This window comes from Oncorhynchus masou, chromosome 24, assembly GCF_036934945.1.
Source record: "Oncorhynchus masou masou isolate Uvic2021 chromosome 24, UVic_Omas_1.1, whole genome shotgun sequence".
NCBI lineage: Eukaryota > Metazoa > Chordata > Actinopteri > Salmoniformes > Salmonidae > Oncorhynchus > Oncorhynchus masou.
The window spans coordinates 70,561,864-70,589,776 of record NC_088235.1 but is presented as its reverse complement, the minus strand read 5'-3'; the positions used below and the strand labels follow the sequence as shown (position 1 = coordinate 70,589,776).

The 27,913-nt window shown below is 41.5% G+C and overlaps 1 protein-coding gene and 1 non-coding gene across 2 annotated transcripts; both read left to right on the top strand.

Moving 5' to 3' along the window:
- Positions 1-49: 49 nt before the first annotated feature.
- LOC135512546 (E3 ubiquitin-protein ligase UHRF1) lies at positions 50-27,913 on the top strand. The gene is made up of 17 exons (XM_064934683.1): positions 50-171; positions 10,154-10,316; positions 10,419-10,685; positions 10,872-11,032; positions 11,659-11,874; positions 12,158-12,273; positions 14,787-14,973; positions 16,026-16,149; positions 16,691-16,798; positions 16,970-17,074; positions 17,371-17,477; positions 17,940-18,102; positions 22,222-22,359; positions 23,821-23,941; positions 24,093-24,247; positions 25,978-26,076; positions 26,185-27,913. Exons 2-17 carry the CDS (start codon positions 10,164-10,166, stop codon positions 26,329-26,331), a joined length of 2,367 nt encoding a protein of 788 aa, XP_064790755.1. The 5' UTR covers positions 50-171; positions 10,154-10,163; the 3' UTR covers positions 26,332-27,913.
- LOC135513416 (small nucleolar RNA SNORA22) lies at positions 17,506-17,643 on the top strand. Its single transcript, XR_010451537.1, has one exon. It is a non-coding gene; the product is annotated as a small nucleolar RNA SNORA22 (small nucleolar RNA).

Genomic DNA, 27,913 nt, shown 5'->3' with positions numbered 1-27,913 from the left:
GCCAATAGTGAAACTAAGTTTTTTTTTTTTTTGGCAGGCGGGGAATCACTGTTGAAGATTCTCATTGATTCAGTCCCCCTAAAAGCAGTCTATACAGAGGAGTTGTGTACGGATTAAGCTTGACGGTTTACTAAACGTCATTTAATTATCTACATTTGGAAGAAAAAACTGGTAATATAAATGTTTATACTTTGACAAGTTTGGTATTCTGAAAGTTGCTTGCTGAAACTTGGCACAGTGGATAAGCTAGCTAACGTTAACTTTGCTAACATTTGGTAGGGTGAATTCGAAATATTCTAGTTAAACTTTGTCGAGGGAAATGAACGTTAACGTTACATGCTTCACATTACTCACTAGGTACGTGTCAGTGTGATCAATGTAATAGTATTTAATTTGGTTACCTAGCGAGCTACTTCAACTCCACAATTTATTAGATACTAACCTTCGTTATGTTGTCGCGTTATCTAGCTACTGTAGCTAGGCTAATGTAACGTGGTGTGCTGTCAATGTCGATTACCACATTCACCAGTCTGATTTAATCAGGCTATAACTACCTATGTAAGTACCAATTGTGTAGAACCCCTGATTAAATCAGACTGTTGAAACTATTGCCTGATATCGTAAATGTTCCATACAAGCCAGAATTTTAAATAAAATCAATTTAAACGGCGCTCTAATGTTACATTACCGGCTATCTGTGCGGTTTCTCTTTCAGCTGCTCGAAATGAGACCATATCAACTGTAAAAAAAATATTTATGAAACTTTTTCGAGATCCTGTAGGTACAGTATATGGTTCGGCTTTGCACCGAGGTAGCCAGTAGCTCCGATCCGCTTGCTTACAGCAGCACTAGGGTCGGACAGGTTTCCTGTGTAGAATAAGACCCCACGGAGCCAGCAGCAAGATTTGGCTTGGAAAACATACCCCAATCCAGGGATAATAAATGCGTTGCACCCAGAATGTCCCGTTGTCCCAACCGTTGCACCAAGAAGATTGAAGGACTTCTAATTTAAAATAAAAAATAAAAAAGTCTGCCCACACTAGTTGCTGCTCAACTCCACTGAAAAGAGACCAGGCTTTGAAAATTCAGCTGCGACTACATCGATTTGCATGAGGTCAATACTTTAACAAAATTAAATTATGAAATGCTTACCTTGAACCCATGTTTGTCCTCTGTAGTTGAGAGCCTTCCTTTGCTGAAATCAGTACTTCTCTTTTTTAATCAATGAACGTTACATGGAACCCAAACCGGCTGCGCACGTGCACCATCATGCATAAATTTATTTTGTCCCTCCACACCAAACGCAATCACGACACACAGGTTAAAATATCAAAACAAACTGAACCAATTACATTCATTTGAGGACCTGTCGAAAAGCATTAAACTTTTATGGCAATTTGGCTAGCTAGCTTGCACTTGCTAGCTAATTTGTCCTATTTAGCTAGCTTGCTGTTGCTAGCTAATTTGTCCTGGGATATAAACGTTGTTGTATTACCTAAAATGCACAAGGTCCTCTACTCCGACAATTAATCCACACACAACACGGTCAACCAAATCTTATCTAGTCATCTCTCCTTCCAGTCCCCACGTGGGTATAACCAATGAGGAGATGGCAAGTGGGTACCTGCTTCTATAAACTAATGAGATGGTAGAGGCAGGACTTGCAGCGCGATCTGCGTCAGAAATGGAACTGACTTCCATTTTAGCCCTTGGCAACGTAGATGCTTGTTGGCAAGCGCAGTGGGTACAATAATTGAATAATATAGGTTTCAACATTTATTTTGCAATGCTCGCCCACTCGGCGCGAGTGGTGTAGTCAGACTGTTAGTGCTGTCATTTTGAACACACATACACTTAAATATTTTCCTGTGATACATGGAATTTTTATTTGGGTGCCCGCAGGGGGGAAAAATGTTTAATTGCCAACAATTTATATTATTAATACCTCAAATATTGTGCTCCTTTTTATTTTTGCGCTTACATTTTCAACTTAGCTCCTTGTAAAAAAAAAAAAATATATATATATTAAAAAAAAGGCAGCGTAGAACCCTGCGACTGTTTCCTTGTTGAGATTCAATTGACACATGCACATTTGCGCTTAATTCCACAAAGCCTGGTCTCTGCTCCACTCCGTTAGTTGAGTTCATCAATCTTACTTCACCGTCGAGTTTCGTCGGCTCGTGTTATATTGGATATTCGGTTTTCTCTTGTCAAAAGCAATTAAACCAAGCATGCCATGAACATTGTATATTCTGAATCAGGAGGATGGAGAATGATTTTTTTTTTTAAATCTTATAAAAAAAATCAAATTCACACGTTGTTTCGATCCCCAGATTCAGAACATACCATTTTCATGGTCATGTCATGCTTGGTTCAATAGCTATTGATGCGAGGGGAGCCAACTATCCAAAACAAAATTGATTTGACCTCTGTGCCAATATATGAACCATATGCCTACTGGCTCTCTTAAGTCAGGTAAACAATACTTTCCTGTAGATATTTTGGGTTGCTGAAGATCAAACTGCACAGACACAACAGGTGGAATACGTTTTAATAAAATTATTATATATTTTTAAACGTTCTGGCTTGTAAGGTACAATTTTGCAGCCATTTGTTTTATATAGAAATTCTGTATTACAGCCTGATTTAATCAGACTAGATGTGTGGGTGCTAGCCGCTTCTAGCTAGTTAGCTTCTGAATTTCAATGGCTATCCATTAGCATGACTAGCTAGTTAACATAGAACTAAATTAGCTCAATTTACTAAGATAGCTAGGTAGCTATTGCAAAATTGTTTGTTTATGCCAGCTATGGAGATATTACTTGCAGATTTTAATATTCACTTGTATAGCTAGCTACGCCAATAGTCAGGTAGCCTAGTGGTTAAGAGCTGATTTGAAATCCCGAGCAGGCAAGGTGTAAAAATCTGCCATTGAGCATGGCAGTTCTGCCCAACAACTGCTCCCCCGGACACCGACGACATGTATATTGATTAAGGCAGCCCCCCACCTCTCTCTGATTTAGGGGTAGGGTTAAATGCAGAAGACATATTTTGGTTGAATGCATTTTTGTATCCCCTTTCCCTAACCAGCCGAGAAAGCAAATGGCACGCTGTCTTGAAGCATACATAAAATTCCCTGGTTGAGATATTTAAATAGCTAGCTACTTATAAATCGTTTCCCCAATAATGTTTTAATATTAATTTGTAGGTAGCTAGCTAACAAGTCAAAGTAAACTGGCTAAGTAGCTTGCTAACATAAGTACAGCCACTACAATGTGTATTCTGAGTGGAAAATTAACATTTTGATCTAACAGCGACTCAATTTTTTTACCAGACATAATTAAACCAAAACTCACACAAACGTATGAGCCTGCTTTCTAATGTTTGTAAAACAAGACATGTATTTCTATTAAGAAGTAATGGGATGTATAGCTTAATTTCACGATTGACCTGCGCCTGTAAAGTTTTATCAATGTAATTAATGTTTTTATATTACCCATTTTTCTCCCCAATTTTGTGATATACAATTGGTAGTCGGTCTTGGTCCATCGCTGCAACTGCCCTACAGACTCAGGAGAAGCGAAGGTCGAGAGCCACGCTTTCCTCTGAAACACGATCCGCACTGCTCCTATAACCCGGAGCCAGCCACACTAATGTGTCGGAGGAAACACTGTCGACTGAAGTCAGCTTGCAGGCGCCCGTCCCGTCACAAGGAGTCCCTAGAATGCTATGGGACAAGGAATCCCGGCCGGCCAAACCCCCCCACCCCTAACAGCGCTGGGCCAATCACGGCAGGCTGTGAACCCGGGGCTCTAGTGTCATCTCAAGCGCTGCAATGCAGTCAACACACACATGGAAGCAGCAGTCTAAGGCACTGCAAGAGGAGTCACTACAGTCCCTGGTTCGAATCCAGGCTGTGTCACATCCAGCCGTAATTGGAGTCCCATAGGTTGGCGCACAATTGGACCAGCGTCGTCCGGGGTAGGCTGTCATTGTAAATAAGAATTTGTTCTTAACCGGCTTGCCTAGTTAAATAAAGGTTACACTACACTGACCAAAACATTATTTTGTTGGTTTTTACGCGTGTCCCCATTACCAGTAAAACATAATCAATACCTATTTCTTTCACTTACTTGCTGTTTCGTTGTTCATTTGTTCTGTTTCATTCTCAATCATGATTTCTATGGAACACCGTTTGGGTCTTTGCGTGTCAAAAAATATACTATTTAACACTGACATGCCAAATAACACTGTTTGACGTACCAAATAACACCTGAATATGACTGCACGTCACATAATAATTTAAGTGCGTTCATAATTTTTTCCTGTAGTTATTACAGTGTAATCACTCATATTTCATGTCATGCTATGATGCTGGTAAAGTTGTCTCGCGCATCTACAGTGCTGGTCATAAAAAAAAGCTAGCTAGCTTATGGATGCAAACAATGTTCTTCCCCCAAAACATAGAAAAATTACATCTGTTTCAGTAGCTATAGTTAGCTAGGTAATTATATAGGTAGGTGTCATCTAAAATAACCCTACTTTATAAGACAGTTCTTATTTGATTTAATTAATGGCGGTCGGATTTGCGATTTGCCTTCATAATAAAAGCATGTCATTTACAGTGATGCAAATGAATACAAATAGTATAACTATGCCATACTTTTATTTTGAAGGCAAACCGCAAATTCCATTATTGCGCCTAATCCTTATTGTGGCTACATAACCTGGTCCGGTCGAGCCTCACTAGCCAGATGAAGCTAGCTGGCTGCTTATAACGTTAGCTTTGGGCAACAGGGTTAAGTAGCTGGCTAGCTATTTATTTTCATAAATATATATATATTTTCATGAGCTGAAGTTAATTTTCAATAGGCGAACAAAGTGGCAACCTAGCTAATACTTACTCACAAGGATTCCTAAATCATTGCTAAGAATAATGAAAATGACTGCAGTTTCTACAGGTCATTGTTTTCATGCTGGTTGTATTGGTGCTAGCTAGGTACCATGCTAAAGCTAGCTACCCCAGAAGTTGAGGTCGAATAAATGATGCTTTATTGTGAGCACATCGTTCGTGGCCGGTGTTTGCTTGTTTGCAGACTTTTTTTGTACAGCTTTGACAGTGCTACTGTATCTTTTTTGATACGCAAAGACCCAAACGGTGTTCCATAGTATGTATGTCGGGAAGGTAATAACAGTGATGCTATTACTGTGTAACTCCTGTGGGGCAATATTGGAAAAATAGCGCACTTGGTAGTGTTAACGGGTGTTAGACCAGTCGGTGAAATCCGACATTACCCACGACATAGCACGTTTCATTGTCAAGGGCAATGAATTCCATTATCTTGGCTCAGCCCAGTCAAAACTGTTCGCTGCTCTGGCCCCCCAATGGTGGAACAAACTCCCTCACGACGCCAGGACAGCGGAGTCAATCACCACCTTCCGGAGACACCTGAAACCCCACCTCTTCAAGGAATACCTAGGATAGGATAAGTAATCCTTCTCACCCCCCCCCTTAAATGATTTAGATGCACTATTGTAAAGTGGCTGTTCCACTGGATGTCAGAAGGTGAATTCACCAATTTGTAAGTCGCTCTGGATAAGAGCGTCTGCTAAATGACTTAAATGTTTAATGGATTTTGCCATTTAGTTGTCTCACTGAAATTTGCTTACTCTTTCAAATGACTGCTTGATCCACACAGCAGACATTGTGGGCTAGTTTAGGAATGCTGTGTTGCACGTATAGAGTAAAATTTTATGTGGAGTCATTGTCATGAACCTACATTATATAGGTATGCACGTCAGCTTTGACATCGGTTTTGCTCATCGGCGTTAAACTAGACATCAGCCGATACCGATGTTGGCGTTTTTAGCTAATGTCGGCCGATTCCGATATGTTCATCGATTTTATATCCTGCATCCCTACTTTTTATAGTTCAGGGCTCTACGCTGATGTCTATCTAAGTAGAAATGTAGAAGCATACAAATCATTCTAGGAGAATAATTGAAGTATTTGAGTGATCATTTCTTATAATTTGAAAATTCATATAAGTTTTTTGGAGTGATCCCTTCACAATGATTAGGTGAGCCAAATGTTCAGCTGTCGCTTTAAGAGATGTGCTGTTACCATGGTAATTTGGGCACACACTTTATGTGATGGAAAATATTCTGACTGCGAACTCAAACTAACATTGAAAAACAACCTAGTTTGACTACCCTCCCACTGTTTGCCGAATTCTTTGCAGGGTCGTCAGCAAAATGGGACACCTGGGCATTGGTGTGTCCCATGTGAACAAAACCTAACTGGCCAAGAAACTCGAGGATAAAGTTACACTTTAATAGACTTTCTTGTCAATTCAACTAACTTATACCTTAAAACAAATAAAATCCCCAAATTCTCTGACCACCTGCCAACATGGCTGATGAAATGGCCATTCTTACACGACAATGATAGTCTGTTACCTGCATTTAGCGGGTGTTAATTTCCAACCCTGTGTGTGCCCCATCCTAGCACCACCAGCTGACCAGAGGAAACTAAGCCTCCTCCCAGCTGAACACTAAGCTCGCTAGCTAATGTAAAATAAAACAAAAGCTGTCAAATATAACTTATGCTGGGTGTGCACTACACAACTTTCAATCTTAACATCACTGAGCCTCATTAAATGGCTTTCTTTCCTAAACCATGTGGCACAGACGGGTCCCACCACAAGATTCTTAATTTGGTTGTGAAGATTCTTGATACTAATGCTGTTTCGCAAAAAACAATGTCATTGTTAGCGTAGCGAGAACGAGATGTGGCTCAAAAGCAAGCCTCATAAATGTTTTCAGTCAGACATTCTCACTTGCCAGAGTTGCACCATCTAACCAACATTTTGAATTGATTAACATTGCTTGTGAACTTCAGCGCTGTAACGATTTTTGATACTTTAGTTAACCTTTTGCGATGAGCAAACCCGTATCCGGGAGCGTAATCATAGCCTCAAAAGCATTAGCATAACGCAACGGACATAAATACCCATATAAACTTTTCCTATTCACGAAAATCGCAAATGAAGTGAAATAAATATATTCAAACACAAGCTTAGCCTTTTGTTAACAACACTGTCATCTCAGATTTTCAAAATATGCGTTACAGCCAACGCTGACAAGCATTTGTGTAAGTTTATCATGGCATAATGCTATGTTAGGCTCTGCTGACAGCAGGCAACATTTTCACGAAAATAAGAAAAGCAACCAAATTAAATAATTTACCTTTGAAGAACTTCAGATGCTTTCACTCAGGAGACTCCCAGTTAGATAGCAAATGTTCCTTTTTTCCAAAAACATTATTTTTGTAGGCGAAATAGCTCCCGTTTGTTCATCATGCTTGGCTGAGAAATCGACCCTAAAATGCTACAACTATAACGCCAAACTTTTTTTTCAGAATTTGCTCCATAATATCGACAAACACGGCAAACGTTGTTTAGGATCCATCCTCAAGGTGTTTTTAACAAATATATTCGATAATATATCCGTCGAGGCAGTTGGTTTCTCATAAGAAGCGATTGGAAATGCCATATATGCTATATATATGCCATATATGGTCCCTTACAGCCATTCTTCAATGGAAATGCCTAAAAAGACGTCACAATGCTGTAGACACCTTGGGGAAAACTCATTCACAGCCATATAAGGAGTCATTGGCATGAGGTGGTTTCAAAAAAATGTGGCACTTCCTGGTTGGATTTTTATCTGGGTTTCGCCTGTAACATCAGTTCTGTGGCACTCACAGACAATAGCTTTGTAGTTTTGGAAACGTCAGAGTGTCTTCTTTCCAAAGCTGTCAATTATATGCATAGTCGAGCATCTTTTCGTGACAAAATATCTTGTTTAAAACGGGAACGTTGTTCATCCAAAAATTAAAATAGCGCCCCCTAAATCCAACTGGTTAATGGCAAGCGCATAGGCTACTAGTACTAGCAGGGCATAAAATTAACTCCTGCCAAATGCAGGTATATTTATTTATTGGCATGCAAGAAAGTATATTTCACCCGCCACGTTGGCGGGTGGTCAATTTGCAGGGCTCTACAGTGCAAGTATTACATTTGTGAATATAAAGTAAAATAGGAGCATGTGCGAGTTAGTGTACTAAAAATGCTGCAGTAGCTGGCTTCATAGTATATCTGCTGTTTTTGTTACATAGTGGCATAAAAATACAAATCCTACAACCCAACGGGCGCGTTAACGTTGCCTGGTAGGGGAGCAGTGAAGAACGGATAATTTTTGGGGGGCGTCGCATACAGACATAATGTGTGTTTTACTCAAGTTTACAAAGTGAAACTTTGTCCTTTTGTTTCTCGGATATTTTCATTTTTGTTCACAAGCTTTCTTGTTTTAGAAACATTACAATGTTTGGTCATTCTGTTTAGTTGGGTGCAAAATATTTTGCCTGGTTTAAAGATCTGTGTGGCTGGTAGAATTTATATATTTTATCTACCTGCCACAGTGGCTGGTGGACCAAACCGTTTATTTAAGGCCCTGAGTTTGTCATCGCTCGTGCTCAAGTCTACACATTCTGTGTGTTGCGAAACGTCATTTCACTGGCTTCTTCTCTGGCGAGCTCTCAGCACCAATAGTAATAGTGCCTACAAAAAGACGCCAACTCCACCACGGCTCGTTGGTCAATTCTTATGGGGAACTTAATGTTTTTATTGTTGATCAGGTCTGTGGTAAACACCGGCTTAGGAGATCTTAAGTTTAGTAATATGACATCATCAGCTAGTGTCACTCGTGAATTTTGAAGCATTTGTAATCTAAACATGCACAAAGGCTTCATAAAGGTCATGTTAACTGACTAATATCTCATGGAACAAAACATATAAGATCTAAGCATGTGTTAACCTCAGACCTTATTTTCAGCATTTATCCCAAAACCCCATTTCCTCATTCATTTACCCCATAGGAATGGCTGAACGAACCAGAGATTGCTGTGCCCCGAGTAGGGGCCCAAAATCATGTAGTGTACGCTGAACTTAGCTTATGAAGTAGTTTCGAGTCAGTAGTTATGTTTAGGCAGGGCAAGTCCGTTTTGGTGATTTCAGGTATCATAAAAATGTGTCACAGTATGTTTTAAAAAATATTTTTTTACCAGATTGAAGTACAATACCATTTGGAAATGTTAACGTTCAATTTATAGTCCTAAAACCTAAGTTAAATGTTGCTGCCGCTGCTTCCCGTTGACAAGACATTTAGATAAATAGCCCAATGTCAAAACAGTTTGTGTCAAAATCAATGTACAAAGTTTGATATATTAAAAACATAAAATGTACTATCTACACATACAGTACATGTTTATAAAAAAAAAACACTTTTTTTGTGACTTTTAAGCAAGTCGGTTAAGAACAAATTCTTATTTACAATGACGGCCTCCCCCAGCCAAACCCTAACCCGGGCGACGCTGGGCGAATTGTGCGCCGCGTGGTCAATCTGACGTGTGCATTGGCCTTGCAGAGTTTATGGTGATACAGCCTCTGCAGAAGTCAGGGCATCCATATGACTTGTGTTTTGCACTAGCTGTTGTCAAGGAAGTGAGTTTGTATTTATTCCCGACCTCCCGCCCCCACCCATCGTCAGCCAATCATGTCAATGCGGAGCTATACGGAGCCCTCCGCATTAAGAAATCTGAGAGGCGCACGAAGATGAGGTACACAGCTCAATTTGGCCTCTGCATACCTCTGGAGGCTCCACAATTGTCACACCCTCCATACAAAGCCATTTTTGGATCAAGCATAAATTGGCAGTTAATGTGTTGAAACAGTGTGCTTAAAACATTGTCAAGAAGTGAAGCCACATTGTTTGTTTGATACAAGGATGGGGTTGCAGTAGCTGCATTTAAAAGGGGTAGGAGTGGCTTAGTAATCCAGTTTTCCACACTCTTAAAATCAGTATGGCATGTTTGTTGAATGTTTATTTGCCTTGTCATTGGGAATGGAAATTACTTGGAAGCCTTTCTTTACTGACATTGATTATTGATCCACTTGATCAATGGTATTAATCAATAGTTGGCACAGTACTCAAAGGAAAGAAGTGAGAAACATTGAACGACACTGCTTTTACAACTCCAGTGTATTAGATGCCATGCTGCTGTTAACCCGCAGTTTGGCTCCTTTCTGCACAGGGCAGCTGCAATGTGGATTCAAGTGCGCACCATGGATGGCAAGGAGACTCATCGGATTGACTCACTGTCCAAGCTCACCAAGGTGGATGAACTGCGCCTCAAGATCTCGGAGCTCTTCAAGGTTGAGCCAGAAAGACAGAGGCTCTTTTACCGGGGCAAGCAGGTGTGGCAGAAGACTACTTTTCTGTTTCAATTCAGTTACAACAGAGTTGCTGGGGTCCTTACTGATCATGTCTGAATGTGTATGTTCTTTGTCTGATCCCAGATGGAGGATAGCCACACCATCTTTGATTACAACGTGGGGCTGAATGATATAGTGCAGCTCCTTGTTAGACAGGCTACGCCCCCTGCCGCTGTCCTCAAGAGCAAGGACAAAGAAGCCGAGCTCTCTGACTCTGACTCTGGCTGTGGCTCGGCACAGAGCGAGTCCGACAAGAGCTCGACCCACTCGGAGGCAGAGGTGCAAGCAGCCGGAACCTCTGCCCAAACAGACACACCAGACCTGGTCGACCCGGGATTTGGCTTTTACAAGGTAAACATGGAGCATCTCTACAAGGATGAATATTTGCTGTATTGGTATCATTTGATGGAGTGAAAGGATGCTTTTAACTGGATACATGTAAAATGGTAAATCTGCATTTTAAATTGCAATACAGATGTTTAATCCGTGACAGTAGCATTGCATGGGTCACTTTACAATATAATTTTTTTTTTTCAGATTAATGAGTTTGTTGACGCCAGAGACTTGAACATGGGCGCCTGGTTTGAGGCCCAGATTGTGAACATTACAAAGACCACAAAGACACCTGGAGAGGAAGAGGGCTCTGACTCTAAACTCGGCGAAGAAGAAGTTATTCACTACCATGTCAAATATGAAGAGTGAGAACTTCATGTATTCCGTATTTTAAAGATCTGTTTGGAGACATTATGCCTCATTGGTGACATTTGACAGTTACCCATAATGAACATGTATAGAAAAAACGATTGAATATGTCCGTGTGGAAGGTGTTGCTGTCTATCGATGAGCTGGGCCAATGGGGGCATTGCTTTTTGGCGCCAGGGTGTCAATACCACGGGGTACCACTTGGTTTCCGTATCCGCGGCAGAGTGCTTTATTTGTTCCATTTCCTCCTACTCTTGACTTTTTATGTATTGCTTTTTTGAGTGCAGTCCCACTCCATCGGTCTTTCCTGATGAAAGTATATGCAATTCCATAACACTGCAATTGGCAAATAGAACATTTGTGCTTGATAATTTGCACATTGCTCTGCCACATTGCAAGCAAAACAAGTGTAAGAACCGGAGGAACATTGAAATTAACAATGACTCGCATTGCTTGTGTTTCCAGCAGTCAAGGCCCTCAGAATTCAAACACCTTATTTGACCCACTTCTGTTCTCCCGATATGTCAATCATCTTACAAAAGCCCCATTATGTAGGAAGCACCTGCTGTGTGTCTGAACTGAATACTGACACTGCCCATGTCTGTGTGGTCTCTCTCTCTAGCTACCCAGAGAACGGAGTGGTGCCTCTGCAGTCCAAGGATGTACGCCCACGCGCCCGCACAGTCTACCAGTGGCACCAGCTGGAGGCGGGCATGGTGGTCATGGTAAACTTCAACCCAGACGAACCCAAAGAGCGCGGCTACTGGTACGACGCTCAGATCCAGAAGAAGAGGGAGACACGCACTGTGCACGAGATCTTCGCCAAAATACTGCTGGGGTAATATAATTGGCTCTGTTAGTCTCCGCTGTAAACCCCTTCCCCTTAAAGGGTCATACCATGATGGTAATGGCATTAAAGGAGTTCAGTGACTCATCTGATTGTATGGTGTGTTCTAATGATTTGTTGAAATTCATAGATTACTTGTTATACAGTGTTGATACATCTACACCGTATGGTTTGTACTTTAGTATTATGTTAATGTCAAAGTTTTGCCATTTTATATAATTGTTTTGCATATTAGGACCATGAAGGGTATACCTAGAGTTCATGTTTATTTCAGGGTTGCCGGTGACTCCCTAAACGACTGTCGCATCATGTTCTTAACTGAGATCTACAAAATTGAGGAGCCTGGAGCCTTGGATGGATCCGGAGCGGGATCTGATAGCCCATTGAAAAGTAAGTTGGAGCTGTTTGCAGGGCTTTAAATAAAATGGCTTGTAACAAAAATAAATAGGCTTTAACGAAACACGGCTTGTAACAAAAATAAATAGGCTTTAACGAAACACGGCTTGTAACAAGAATTAAAACAGTAGCCTACCAAGAAAGTCATTGGTCACTATCTTCTCCTCCTGTGCACTGAAACCACTGAAGTCATCTCCTTCGGTGTCGGAGTTCAATAGCCTCAGAATTGCTTCATCTGATGTTGGATTGTTTTCATTGTCGCTCTCGTCACTTTCATCCAGAGGCAAATAGCCCGCTGAGCTCATGCTGCCCCTTCAACACGCAGCAGTCCAGCCTTTCGAAACCCGTTGATGATAGTGGATTTTTTGACAATGCTCCACGCTGTCAGGACCCACTGGCAGACTTGACCATAAGATGCTATTCGCCTGCGGACCGTTTTAGTGAAGGATTTCTCCCCACTTGTCATCCAAGCCTCCCACTGAACAAGGAGCGCCACCTTAAATGCACGATTTACACTGATGCCGAGTGGCTGCAAATACTTTGGGCCATCTGCTTTTCTTCCCTCTGAAAGCTTTTGTTGTCTTTTTGCACTGAGTCAGTTCCTCATGCTGCTGTTTCCAACGTCTTTATCATTGACTCATTAAGGCCAAGCTCCCATGCAGCAGCTCTATTTCCTTTTAACACAGCCAGATTGATCGCCTTCAACTTGAAAGCTGCATCATATGCATTTCTCCGTGTCTTTGCAAGTAGCAAGTTTTAAGTTCCTCGGCATTCACATCACAGACAAACTGAATTGGTCCACTCACACAGACAGCATCGTGAAGAAGGCGCAGCAGCGCCTCTTCAACCTCAGGAGGCTGAAGAAATTCGACTTGTCACCAAAAGCACTCACAAACTTCTACAGATGCACAATCGAGAGCATCCTGGCGGGCTGTATCACCGCCTGGTACGGCAACTGCTCCGCCCTCAACCGTAAGGCTCTCCAGAGGGTAGTGAGGTCTGCACAACGCATCATCGGGGGCAAACTACCTGCCCTCCAGGACACCTACACCACCCGATGTTACAGGAAGGCCATAAAGATCATCAAGGACAACAACCACCCGAGCCACTGCCTGTTCACCCCACTATCATCCAGAAGGCGAGGTCAGTACAGGTGCATCAAAGCTGGGACCGAGACTGAAAAACAGCTTCTATCTCAAGGCCATCAGACTGTTAAACAGCCACCACTAACATTGAGTGGCTGCTGCCAACACACTGACACTGACTCAACTCCAGCCACTTTAATAATGGGAATTGATGGGAAATGATGTAAATATATCACTAGCCACTAGCCACTTTAAACAATGCTACCTTATATAATGTTACTTACCCTACATTATTCATCTCATATGCATACGTATATACTGTACTCTATATCATCGACTGCATCCTTATGTAATACATGTATCACTAGCCACTTTAACTATGCCACTTTGTTTACATACTCATCTCATATGTATATACTGTACTCGATACCATCTACTGTATCTTGCCTATGCTGCTCTGTACCATCACTCATTCATATATCCTTATGTACATATTCTTTATCCCCTTACACTGTGTATAAGACAGTAGATTAGGAATTGTTAGTTAGATTACTTGTTGGTTATTACTGCATTGTCGGAACTAGAAGCACAAGCATTTCGCTACACTCGCATTAACATCTGCTAACCATGTGTATGTGACAAATAAAATTTGATTTGATTTTCTTTGCCATGATGAGGGTGACAAAATTACTACCGTAATCAGAATGATGGGAAGTTTGAGCGCGCTCGACATGACGGTGCTCAGTTTTTTGGCGGCATGAATATTGTGAAAGCAGGAAAAATCCATAAATTAGCCGCGTCATTGTATAAACCGCGAGGTTCAAAGCGTGGGAATAAAGTAGCGGCTTATTGTCCGGAAATTACGGTATTTCCTATTGAGATGCATTAAATTGTTCCCTGTCTCTAAATGTCAAGTTTGAGTGAAGACGTGCAAGGGATCTGACGGCTTTCTATGATCGTTGATCTCCTGAAAAGAAGCAATATCTGAATACAAATCACCCCCTTTCCCTTCCCCCTCGGCCCTCCATTTGTGCGTTCGATCGCACCTCCGCCATATGCACAAGTGTCCCAAAGCTGAAGGTCTAGGGGCTAATTACACTTTCCAATAGCCACTTCGACCATGCCAGCAAGGCTGCAGGCTCCAGAGCAAAGTGCTATCCCAACATGCACCGCGACATGTTTTGGAGTTTGCGCAATTTCATGCAGAAGAATTGAGGTGTTCATGATGCATAAGATGCATGCTCGTTGCCATGGCTGCACACCAACCTCTTAATCTTAGTGGTTTACAAAGTACGTAACATATTTTGTATGCTTAATTGCATACATCTAGTACACTGGTGCAGTTCTTACAGTACGGGTTACAGGACCCGTTTTAAAGATGAATAAAAAGGCTGACGTTCTCTTTGATCCTGCTCTCTCCAGGGTCAAACGGACCTGAGTGCAAACACTGCAAAGATGACCCCAAGAAGAACTGCCGCTGGTGCAACTGCCATGTATGTGGCGTGAAGCAGGACCCGGACAAGCAGCTGCTGTGTGACGAGTGTGACATGGCATTCCACATCTACTGCCTCAACCCCCGACTGACCAGCCTCCCCGATGACGACGACTGGTCAGTATAGACCCATTTCCCTGCCGCGTCTTGAAAAGTTGCGCGCAGGTTCCGGGCTTCAGAAAAAGCAGTGGATACGATCAGATGCAATTTCAAAATTGTCCACTGTTGATACAGTCTCAAAATGTTTGCATGTCAGCAAGTCTAGTTTTCAAGATGTAGAACTTTCAAAATGCTAATTCTCATAGCCAGTGTGACGTCTTTTGCGTCATATGATGCAAAACTCCCCATACCGGCTGTATTTCTGCCTGCTTGAATGGCAATGGCTCAAATGCAAATTAAAACATGAAATTACCCTGGGAATCGACAGAACATTTGAGAGAATCACAAAAATGATAACATTCAAAATGCAGCATACAGCCCTTTCATAATACATAAGGTGTCACAGTATCTTTAAACTTGATTGCTGACGTGCAAAACATTTTTAGGACCGTATCAACAGTGGACTAATGAAACCAAAACCTGAAGAGTTTGAGTGGAATCTTTAAGTTTGTCAAGCTCCCGACCTTAGCATAAGCGATCCTGCTTACAGAGCTTTTTGGTACCCTTCTTGACGTCTGTTTGTAAACACACATTGGTCTATACTACAGTACAGTCTGGGCTGGTATTTTGTCCGTCTGGCCGTTGCCAGCTTCTAGTGCTGCTTATCTGATGGTCATAGTCATACCAATGCTCTAAACTGTCTCTAATTGGACTTTGAGGTGAGAAAGTGATGGTTTCTTCAAGCTGCTTTGATTTGGCCATTTTGAGTCGAGCTTTATCAGCTTTCTATCGTGAGCACAAGTCATTGGTGTACTGTCCAAATTACTTTTTGTCAGAACACCCACGGATGCTTGTGTAGCTCTCCCTGGTCTCCATGGCTGTGCTACAGTGAAGTGTGTTCTGTTTCCACTGCATTGGTGGAGCTGTATTCAGCGGACCAGCACAACTCTTTCCTTTGCCACTATTAACTCTCCGCATGTGTGATGCAGTGGTTTTGTATTGCATCACACATTTTGGCTGTTCTGTTGTTGCCTGCTTGCTATGATCTGTATTTAATTCAATACCTCTAGGTATTGTCCCGAGTGCCGCAACGATGCTAGTGAGGTGGTGCTAGCAGGAGAGAAACTCAAGGACAGCAAGAAGAAATCCAAGATGGCGTCCGCCAGCTCAACCAGCCAGAGGGACTGGGGAAAGGTAAGGGCATTTAGAAAATGGTGCTGTGGGCGTACCTCTTAGTGGAAAAAGTACATTGTCTGAATAACTGTACTTGCTTTCTAAATAGTAGGCATTTTGAGTGTGAAAAAAATAACGTTTTATAGTATGTGAAATTTTCAAAAAATTAAGTTTTAAATGCCAGGTGGTCATACACATTCCGGCTTTTCATCTAGTTGAATTCGTTACACACTCTTGAGGAAGAGAATCCTTGTTTGAGACCCACGTGTGTCTGACAACAGGCGAGGGGATGCGTTGTGCTAAACTGAAAGAATTGCAGGAATCAACGCAATTGAGCATTAATGATGCATTCTCAGTGGGATGAGATTAGTATGCTGATATCTGTTGCGTACTCCATTTGTTTTTACTAAACAGTGTCCTAAATAATTTTGTACAATTAGTACACGTTTAAGTAGGCAAGCTAGATTTCAGACTTGGCCACTGTCACACTTCTAAACATGGCATAGATTTGTTGTTAGTTGAGTACATTCTTGTGTTTTTACATTACCTCTTCTCCTATCAGGGCATGGCTTGTGTTGGCCGCAGCAAGCAGTGCACCATTGTCCCTTCCAACCACTACGGCCCTGTCCCTGGCGTCCCGGTCGGAAGTATATGGAAGTTCAGGGTCCAGGTGAGTTGCTGCTTTTTTGCAGTAGGCTGAAAAGGAAAGCGATAACGGCAGTATTTTTTTGGATAATGTACTCCAAAAAATGAACATAATTTGACCAAAATAATTTTTCAATGACTAGGTCCTGGTAGGTTGTCTGCTGACATTTTCGCTCCTCTGTTTTTGTTTTGGCAGGTGAGTGAGTCTGGTTGCCACAGGCCACATGTTGCTGGGATCCACGGGAGGAGCAACGATGGAGCTTACTCCTTAGTGCTGGCTGGGGGCTATGAAGACGACCAGGTATTTAGACTATCTTGCATATTGCACATCACAGGAGGCTGCCGAGGAGAGGACGGCTCATAATAATTGCGTGAATAGTATTAAACACATGGAAACATGTTTGTTCGACACCATTCAATTTATTCCATTCCAGCCATTGCTATGAACCAGTCTTCTCCAATTAAGGTGCCACCTGTGGTGCACATGTACATCTATTACAAGCCCCCCCTCCCCACGCCCAACATTGTAGCTGCAGGGATGGAACACCGTAAGCATGAAAGGTCACTGCACTAACGCTGGTTTTCAATTGGTCCCAGGATGACGGCAACGAGTTCACCTACACCGGCTCTGGAGGGCGAGATCTGTCTGGTAACAAGAGGACAGCCGAACAGTCTTGTGATCAGAAGCTCACCAATATGAACAGGTTAGTAAGCAAAACGAATCAGATCTCTTTGCACAGAGAACACCCACGGATGCTTGTGTAGCTCTCCCTGGTCTCCATATCTGTGCTACAGTGAAGTGTAGTCTGTTACCTCTGCATTGGGGGAGCAATCTTCTCTCCTACATGTATTCAGCGGACCAGGACAACTCTTTCCCAAGCCACTAACCTTGTGTATGGGTGATGCAGTAGTTTTGTATGAGGGGGATATTCCGATGGCCGGGCTTATTGGCTTTGCATGTCTATGCCTCTTTTGAGCACTGGTTTGTGACTGTTTGTGACATTACTTGTTCTAACAATTCACCTTTTTTATTGATTTGCTAGAATGCAATGATTCAAATAGGACACGTCTTATGTTTAAACTGTGAGTGTTTATTTGATGATTCACTGCAGTCCACAATTTGATTCATTCAAATGAGACTCAATCTTAATTTGCCTGTGACCCAGGGCTCTGGCTCTAAACTGCAACGCATCGGTGAATGAGAAGGATGGGGCCACGGCAAAAGACTGGAAGGCAGGCAAGCCGGTCAGGGTGGTGCGCAGCTCCAAGGGCCGCAAACACAGCAAGTTCAGCCCGGAAGATGGCAACAGATACGACGGAATCTACAAGGTGGGAATTCCTTGTATTTTTTTATGTTTCATGTGAAATTAAGTTCCATTAGGCTTGGGCAGTATACTGGGGTATTTGGCCGTCACCTAATTATTTGAAGTTAATACATTTTAATATTTGAAGCTACGTTAAGTTAATACCTTGTGCAGTACATAGAGATGAAGCAGGTTCGTTCTTAATTTCACCTGTCACATTACTTTACAATATGAAGTTTACCGTAGTTTCCCAGAACAATTGAGCCAGTAAAATGTTTGTAAATAGCACGGCGGGATCTGGTCCATAGCATTCTATAGCCATCGGCGAGTCTCTGTTGAATTCAATTCACTATTAAATGTTTGCTGTCATATCTTATGACATTCTGCCAGAAGTCAAAGAGCTCTGGATTTCTTCCCTGTGCTTCCTGCTAGTGTTTTTCTTTTTTCTTCTTCAGAACAGCATAACTTCATTCATTTGCACAATTTCTCATTCACTTTCACTTGTAAATGTCCACACTCACTGACAATTACATTTGGTAGCTACTAGCTTTGCTTTTATAACTGAGCTGGCTTTGCCTGTCTTTGAAATGTAATTTGTTAGTTTTTGCTCGTTAGCATTTAGCTAACAGCGGCTGTGATTTCACTATTCGTTGGTAATTTTGTTAACATTCGGTTAAGTCCCAATGGGCTTTTTTAGCGCCCCCTTGTGTGCTATGCTGGTAATACCGTGAATTCCTGGGATGGGAAAAGAACTAAATGAAAATAAAATGTTATGTCACTTTTTTTCCCCTTTATTTAACTAGGCAAGTCAGTTAACCTCTAACTCCCCATCCCGGGTCCGGGAGCGTAATCATCGACTGACACTAATTACCATAACGCAACGGACATAAATATTCCTATTCATGGAAATCACAAGTGAAATATATTGAGACACAGCCTTTTGTTAATCACCCTGTCATCTCAGATTTTCAAAATATGCTTTACATCCAAAGCTAGACAAGCATTTGTGTAAGTTTATCGATAGCCTAGCATAGCATTTTGTCCAGCTAGCAGCAGGCAACCTTGTCACAAATCAGAAAAGCAATCAAATTAAATTGTTTCCCTTTGAGCTTCGGATGTTTTCACTCACGAGACTCCCAGTTAGATAACCAATGTTCCTTTTTTCCAAAAATATTATTTTTGTAGGCGAAATAGCTCCGTTTGTTCTTCACGTTTGGCTGAGAAATCGCCCGGAAATTGCAGTCACGAAAATGCTGAAACATATTCCAAATTAGCTCCATAATATTGACAGAAACTTGGCAAACGTTGTTTAGAATCCATCCTCAAGGTGTTTTTCAAATATCTATTCGATAAAATATATCCACCGGGACAATTGGTTTTTCAAGTGGGACCGATTGAAATAATGGCTACCTCTGTATTTTACGCGAGAGCCATCAGGTGACCACTTGCGCAATATAGCCGCTTACGGGTATTCTTCAACATAAATGCGTAAAACTACGTCACAATGCTGTAGACACCTTAGGGAATACGGAGAAAAAGTTATCTGGTTGATAGCCCATTCACTGCTCAATAGGGACGCATTGGACCGCAGAGCTTTCAAAAGATGAGTCACTTCTGGATTGGATTTTTCTCAGACTTTGGCCTGCAACATCAGTTCTGTTATACTCACAGACAATATTTTTACAGTTTTGGCAACTTTAGAGTGTGTTCTATCCTAAGCTGTCAATTATATTCATATTCTAGCATCTTGTCCTGACAAAATATCCTGTTTACTATGGGAATGTTAATTTTTCCAAAAAATAAAAATACTGCCCCCTAGTCACAAGGTTAAGAACAAATTCTTATTTTCAATGACAGCCTAGGAACAGTGGCTGTTCAGGGGCAGAACGACAGATTTGTACCTTGTCAGCTTGGGGGTTTGAACTTGCAACCTTCCGGTTACTAGTCTAACGCTCTAACCACTAGGCTACCCCGCAGCCCCACAACAGGTGTGGGTAGACCTTACAGTGAAATGCTTACTTACAAGCCTTTAACCAACAATGCAGTTAAGAAAAATACCCCCCAAAAATAAGAAATAAAAGTAACAAATAATTCAAAAGCAGCGATAAAATAACAATAGTATGGTTATATACAGGAGGTTCCGGTACAGAGTCAATGTGCGAGAGCACCGGTTAGTTGAGGTAATATGTACATGTAGGTAGAGTTATTAAAGTGACTGCATAGATAATAACAGGGTTGGCAAACTAGGGTAGCTGGAGTCTTTGACAATTTTTAAGGCCTTACTCTGACACTGCCTGCTATAGAGGTTCTGGATGGCAGGAAGCTTGGCACTATGGTGTTTGTTTTGTCCAGGTGGGAAAGGGCAGTGTGGAGTGCAATAGAGATTGCATCATCTGTGGATCTGTTGGAGTGGTATGCAAATTGTAGTGGTTCTAGGGTTTCTGGAATGATGGTGCTGATGTGAGCCATGACCAGCCTTTCAAAGCACGTGAGTGCTGCTGGTTGGAAGTCATTTAGGCAGGTTACCTTAGTATTCTTCGGCACAGGTACTGTGTTCGTCTGCTTGAAACATGTTGGTATTACAGACTCAAGATGGGGAGAGGTTGAAAATGTCAGTGAAAAGACTTGCCAGGTTGTCAACGGATGTTCGGAGTACATGTCCTGGTAATCAGTTGACCTGTTTAAAGGTCTTACTTACTGTAATAGTTTGCAAGCCCTGCCACATCCGCCGAGCATCGGAGCCAGTGAAGTATGATGATACAATCAAAATGTTTTTACCCCCTTTTGTGGTATCCAATTGTTGTAGTCGCTACTATCTTGTCTCATTGCTACAACTCCCGTACGGGCTCGGGAGAGACGAAAGTTGAAAGTCATGCGTCCTCCGATACACAACCCAACCAGCCGTACTGCTTCTTAACACAGCGCACATCCAACCCGGAAGCCAGCCGCACCAATGTGCCGGAGGAAACAGTGTACCTGGCAACCTTGGTTAGCGCACACTGTGCCCGTCCCGCCACATCATTACCGACCAAGCCCTCCCTAACCCGGACGACGCTAGGCCAATTGTGCGTCGCCCCACAGACCTCCCGGTCGCGGCCGGTTACGACAGAGCCTGGGCGCGAACCCAGAGTCTCTGATGGCACAGCTGGCGCTGCAGTACAGCGCCCTTAACCACTGCGCCACCCAGGAGGCCTCTTAGTCCTTTATTGACGCGTTGCCTGTTTGATGGTTCGTCAGAGGGCATATTGGAATTTTTTTTAATCAGCGTCCGGGTTTGCAACAGCTCTACACTTTTACCTCAGTGCGGATGTTGCCTGTAATCCATGGCTTCTGGTTGGTGTATGTACGTACAGTCACTGTGTGGATTACGTCATCAATGCACTTATTGATGAAGCCAATGACTGATGTGGTGTACTCAATGCCATCGGACGAATCCCAGAACATATTCCAGTCTGTGCTAGCAAAGCAGTCCTGTAGCTTAGCATCTGCTTCATCTGACCACTTTTTTTTGTATTGACAGTCACTGTGTTCGTCTGCTTGAAACATGTTGGTGCTTTCTGCTGTCATTTCTGCCTGTAAGCAGGAATCAGGAGGATGGAATTATGGACAGATTTGCCAAATGGAGGGCGAGGGAGAGCTTTTTCTCTCTTTTCCCCCTCTGGTTGCACATTGAACATGCTGGTAGAAATGAGGTAAAACGGATTTAAGTTTCCATGTATTAAAGTCCCCGGCCACTAGGAGCGCCACCCTGTTTGGTTATGTCCGTGTACAGCTCATTGAGTGCGGTCTCAGTTCCAGCATCTGTTTGTGGTGGTAAATAACAGCTATGAGAAATATAGATAAACTCTCTTGGTAAATAGTGCAGCTTATCACGAGATACTCTACTCAGGTGAGCAAAACCTTGAGACTTCCTTAGATATCGTGCACAAGCTTTTGTTTACAAATATGCATTAACGCCACCCTTTTTCTTACCAGAAGCTGCTGTTTTATCCTGATTTTTATTTTTTTATTTTAAAATATTATTAAAATGAATCTTTGTCAGTTGTCATTATGTCTTGTCTCTATATTAGTCACATATTAATACCAAGTGTAAATGGCATCTCCGTTCCATGCTGACTAAACAAAATGCCTGTCTCTTTTCCAGGTGGTGAAATACTGGCCAGAGAAGGGCAAGTCTGGCTTCCTCGTCTGGAGGTATCTGCTTAAACGAAATGACGATGAGCCAGCGCCATGGACTCGGGACGGCAAGGAACGCATCAAGAAACTGGGACTCATCATGCAGGTAAAGCGACATGGATTGTCTATTATGTAGCTTTTTCGGCGACATAGAAATGTGAGTTATAGATCTCATTGACAGCAAGTCTTAATTTAAAAAATGTAAGCGTGTCTTTCGGTTTTGTACACCAGCTGAAAAATATGATATATATTTTTTTTGAAGAGACATAACAATACTTAGGTGCCGATATATGTTTTGTGATTTGGTGTTCAAAACATTTATTAGGTACACACCTCTTAGTACCAGGTCGGACCCCCCCCCCCCTTTGCCTCCAGAACAGCCTGAATTCTTCAGGGCATTTTACAAGGTGTTGGAAATGTTCCACAGGGATATTGGCCCATGCTGATGCTGTGGCATCACACAGTTGCTGCAGATTGAACAGCAGTACAGGCATGCTGTGAACATCTCATCCCAAAGAGACTCTATTGGGTTGAGGTCTGGGGACTGCACAGGCCACTCAAGTAAACTGAATTCACGGTCATGTTCCAGGCAACTTTTTTCAGCTCCTCAATTGTCCAGTGTTGGTGATCGTGTGCCCACTGGAGCCGCTTTTTAGTTTTTATCTGATAGGAGTAGAAGCCGTTGTGGTCTTCTGCTGCAATAGCCCATCCGTGACAAGGATTAGGTTGCGTGTTCCAAGATGCCGTTTTGCAAAGCACCGTTGTACTGTGCCGTAATTTGTTGGTTTGTGGCCCGCCTGTTAACTTGCACAACTTTTGCTATTCTTTCGACCGCTCTCATCAACGAGCTGTTTTTGCTCACAGGACTGCTGCTGACTGGAGGTTTTTTTGTTCGTATCACCATTCATCGGTTAACCTTAGCTACTGTCGTGCGCGAAAAGCCCAGGAGGGTGGCCATTTCTGAGATGCTGGATCTGGTGCACCTGGCACAGACGATCATATCACGCTCAAAGTCTCTTAGGTCACTTGTTTTGTCCACTCTTGCGTTTTAATCGAACAGTAACTGAATGCCTCTGAATGCTTTGTAGTAAGACACGGTCATGCGACTGTCTGTAGGAGTGATAAATTGAACAGGGTGGTGTATCAAAAAGAATATACACTCACCGGACGTCTGCTGCAGAGAATTACTTTTGACCAGTCGTGGTAGTAAAAGTACTGAACATGTTCGCTAACTATTTAAAAAGATGGTGAACAAGCTACAGGATGAGAACTTTGACGCAGGTATAGCCAACGCTACCTAGCTATTTATTTTTTTGCGAATTGGTACTTGGAGTCAAATATCAATATTGTCATAACTATAATTTTATAGAATTTAAATATTTGTTCTAATAATATTGTTTATCCCAACCACACAACGGTTTAGATTGTACCATGATTCACATACATTTCTTGTTTTGTGACTAACTGAAACTAGGTGAATGTGGGGTTTTTTGCAAGCAGGTATTAACTGTAGCTCAGGTTATTATGCAGTTTAAGCTCTTGTTTTGAGGAATATGTTTGGTTTCAGTATCCAGAAGGCTATCTGGAAGCCCAGGCTGCCAAGGAGAAGGAGAACAAGGAGAAGGAGAACGAGGAGGTAACTGAAACACCCACCAAAGGGAAGCGGAAAAGAAAGTCTCAGTCTAATGGTGAGTGACTTCTTTAAAGTAGCTCTAGAATTATCTTTAACCCCACAAGACACTGGTAGAGTTCAGATTTCCAACTGAGAATATAGCTGCAAATGTTTTAATATAATAATTTAACATGTCTTCTGACACACTGGTGGCCTTTTTGTTGCAGAAGCTGAAGAGAAGTCATCACCAGCAAAGGGTACTCGCAAGAAGATGAAGTTGGAGGCTTACAAACTGACCAAAGAACAGAAGGACTGGATCAAGGACGACGAGCCCAACAGGAAGGTGTGGGACGAAGCCATGGAGTCTCTGGCCCTTGGCCCGGTAAGAAAAGCCTTTCCAGATTTCACATTATTGGAATTTATGCCAATGCAAAGCCAATTGGTCTTTGTTGTGACCATCTGAACTAGGGTTATCACGATACATGTGCCACTATACTACTAGACCAGATTTTCCTTAACAAAGCAATCTAAGCTCTTATGTTCCTTATGTAAAATATTGTGTGCTATAGCTTGCAAAATAAACACGTGACTGGGTGATAACAAGGTAGTTTTTTTCCATCATTAGGACTGTTCAAGTAATTAAGTCTGCTTTATTTCCTTTTCTTCCTAGTATTGCGATATGGATATCTGTAGAACCCTAATCTGAACCTTGTAATGCTGGTTCTTTCGATTATCTTAATCACTACACCAATATAAGCTTAGGTGGTGTATTAAAGCATGCAGGTAGAGCGACATGGATCACCCTGTAAAATATCCAATATGTCACTTTTTTAGGGCGACGTGACTAAATTTGCATGGAAATAATTGTCTTGGATCTGTCGTTGAAATGAAGTCTAAGAAGCAGTAGATCTGTTCTCTATGCACTATTTCTATGCTGTCTTTCTGTTTTGTACCCAAGCTGAAAATACAATAACTGGTTATGGAAAATATATTTCACAGCAGTTTAGATATGGTGTACAGTGATTCTCTACACCAGGGGTCTCCAACCTTGTTTTTAATTTTTTTAATAATGGTTAATTATCCATATTTGGCCTGACAGGCCCTATCATTTTCTTGTTTTTATTTTTTGTGGTTTGGGATAAACATTTTACTCATTCGTAGAGGATCAACAAATGGATGTACTGAGTCCATGTCAAATGCTTAAATTACATCAAAAGACAATTTGAGGTCTGTAAAAACATACATTTGGCTTTGTGTAATTCCCCTTTAATTGCGAATCTAGAAAGAGAGGAATGTGTTGGTTTTGATATTTCTGTTGGGCCAACTGCTACGTCACGTCATAGCAGAGTTTGTAAAACCAATGGCCGCCCAGTTGATACAAATAATCTTAATATAGTTCTCAAATAAGCCTACTCTGCAGGTAACATTTAATTAAGGCGCAGAGGTCTAAGGCACTGCATCTCAGTGCTAGAGGCGTCACTACAAACAAATTGGTTCCAATCCCGGCTGTATCACAACTGGGTGTGATTGGGAGTCCCGTAGATCGGCACACAATTGGCCCAGCGTCGTCCGGGTTTAGCCGGTGTATGCAGTCATTATAAATACATTTGTTCTTAACTGACTTGCCATATTGAAATAAAGGTTAAATCAAAAATATAAAAGTTTTTGGGGAAGGTTTGTCTGCCCACAAGACGGTTATCATTAGCATTGCTAACTGGCTACATAAGGAGTGGTAAACAAACACACGCACCAAACAGACATGCAGATACTGTTACGGTTAGCTTTTTTTTAAGCCAATAGTGGCTAACCAGGGGTTGGATAATGTCAATGTGGATATGTTTGGAAAGTAGCCGGGAGCTTTGTGTATATGACAGTTTGTGATGGAATAAAATGTGGGAGAAAAATAAGGTGGATCTACCTGTTGGAGACCCCTGCTCTCTACATGCTTGTTTTGTCACAAACTGAAATTAGGCTAACTATTAGAATTTTAGCAACCAGGAGGAAATGGCATGCATAAAAATACTGTTGTTTTTTAGCTTCTTAATGTCTCAATCTCCTCACTTTACTATGGATTGGGTACTAGGTACTTAACAGTTATTTTTGCATTTCCAGAAATTCCTGAGCAAAGTCGAGGAGGTTTTCTTGTGTATATGCTGCCAAGAAGTGGTATTTCAACCTATCACCACTGAGTGCCAACACAATGTTTGCAGGGTAAGTTGATCTTTGCTAGCCTTGCACTGAGATTTTTCCTTTCCTTCCATTAAGAGCTATAAAACTTTAGCAAGAGGTATTGAAAGGTGCATTTTTCATTTGTTTTAGGAATGCCTTCAGCGGTCTTTCAAGGCAGAGGTGTACTCTTGCCCAGCATGCAGGCACGATCTGGGCAAAAACAACCCAATGAGTGTCAACAAACCCCTCCAAGCCATTCTCAACCAGTTCTTCCCAGGATACAGCAGTGGACGGTGATAACTCGTTCCAGCTGCTTGACCAGCATGTGGACTACATGAACTATGAGGGCAGTTAAGCAGTACAGGCAATTAGCAAATGTAAAACGCTGTCTGTTTGGTCGCTGAAATGCCACCCCATCTTCTCCAGTCCTATTTGTAACGAACTGTAGCTATGAAACTGCCTTGATCAAATGTATCTAACGTTCTTCTGTAACAATGCATTTTAACTTGACTTGGCAAAATCAATACACAAGTTTAATTCCTTCAAGCACATGCAGTTTTAAGATGTATACGATATGGATACTTCGCAGAACATTTTGTAATAGATTTTAATCAATTGCATACATTAGTATTAAGAAGACACTCCCTTTATAGAATGTATGTTTTATATTCTAAGTTTTATGTCCAATAGTACTGTTCCTAGCTCATGTATTTCATAAGCGAAGCACAACTGATAAATCCGTTGCAACCCTGTTTTGAGAAAATGTCCTCCATATCCCGGGCTTGAGTGAATGTCCTGATCTTAGATTGTGCCTGCCATCGCTCAATGGCTTGTTTTACATGTAGCATCGCGTGTTGCTGCGTCCTTAACAACTTGTGCTTGAGTACATGACTGTGGTCTATAATAGAAGGAATGATGAGTTTGGATTTGATATTGAACCCTAAAGTTATTCTATTTTCTATAGAAATTATTTAGTTGTGGATGTGATCATTTTATGTGTTGAATTAATTAACATTCCAGCAATGTACGTACTTTAAAATGTATGTTTACTCTTTCAAAAAAACTGTTTTTCATTTATTTTGCCATGTGATATCTGATGGCGTTGCTGAACATTTGATTTTAAATTTGAGCAGAGCAAAAATACTCCACAAACGTATACCTTTCACTAATCTATGAAATGGCAGATTTTTCTATTTTGTAGTAATTATTTCCTAGTTGTAAAATGTATTTCACCTTAACCCTTTAACTGCGGTCTAAGCACACGTTTTCCATCTGAACAAACCCAAAGATGTAAAACCTGTAACCATTGTAGGGTTGAGAACAATTCACCGTTTAGGTGTGCCACAACCTTTTGATTCATGGCAGGGGTGTGGAAAACATCTAGCTCTGTTAAACTTGACCGTAGTGGTTCAACAGAAAAATATTTAAGATCCAGAAATTTAATTTAGCTCAATTTCATATTTCTGCTTGTGTTTTATTGCAAAATGAATGCCAGTAGCTGCAGATGTTAGTAATATCCCAAATATTTACAACATTTGCATAGACTGGAAATGTATATTTTCAAATTGTATATTTTTTAGCATATGTTTTAGTTGTTTGTAGTTTTAGAAGTAACTTGCTTGCACATGGTTTCCCAAGTGCAGAATTTTCCAATACATCTTCAACCTTTTTTATAAAATAAAAATTGCTAAATTGAAATGTTACTGAGATATAAAGAATATAAATGGTGCCTTTTGTTAAATATTATGATTACTGTCGGGTTTTTTATTTTTTACAATAAATGCATAGAGAACTAAGTATGTCCTTTTGAAAGTGCTTATTCGTTATGCTGCCACATTTTACAATACATTTTTGGCAAGCGTTGCCTGGCTGAAATCCA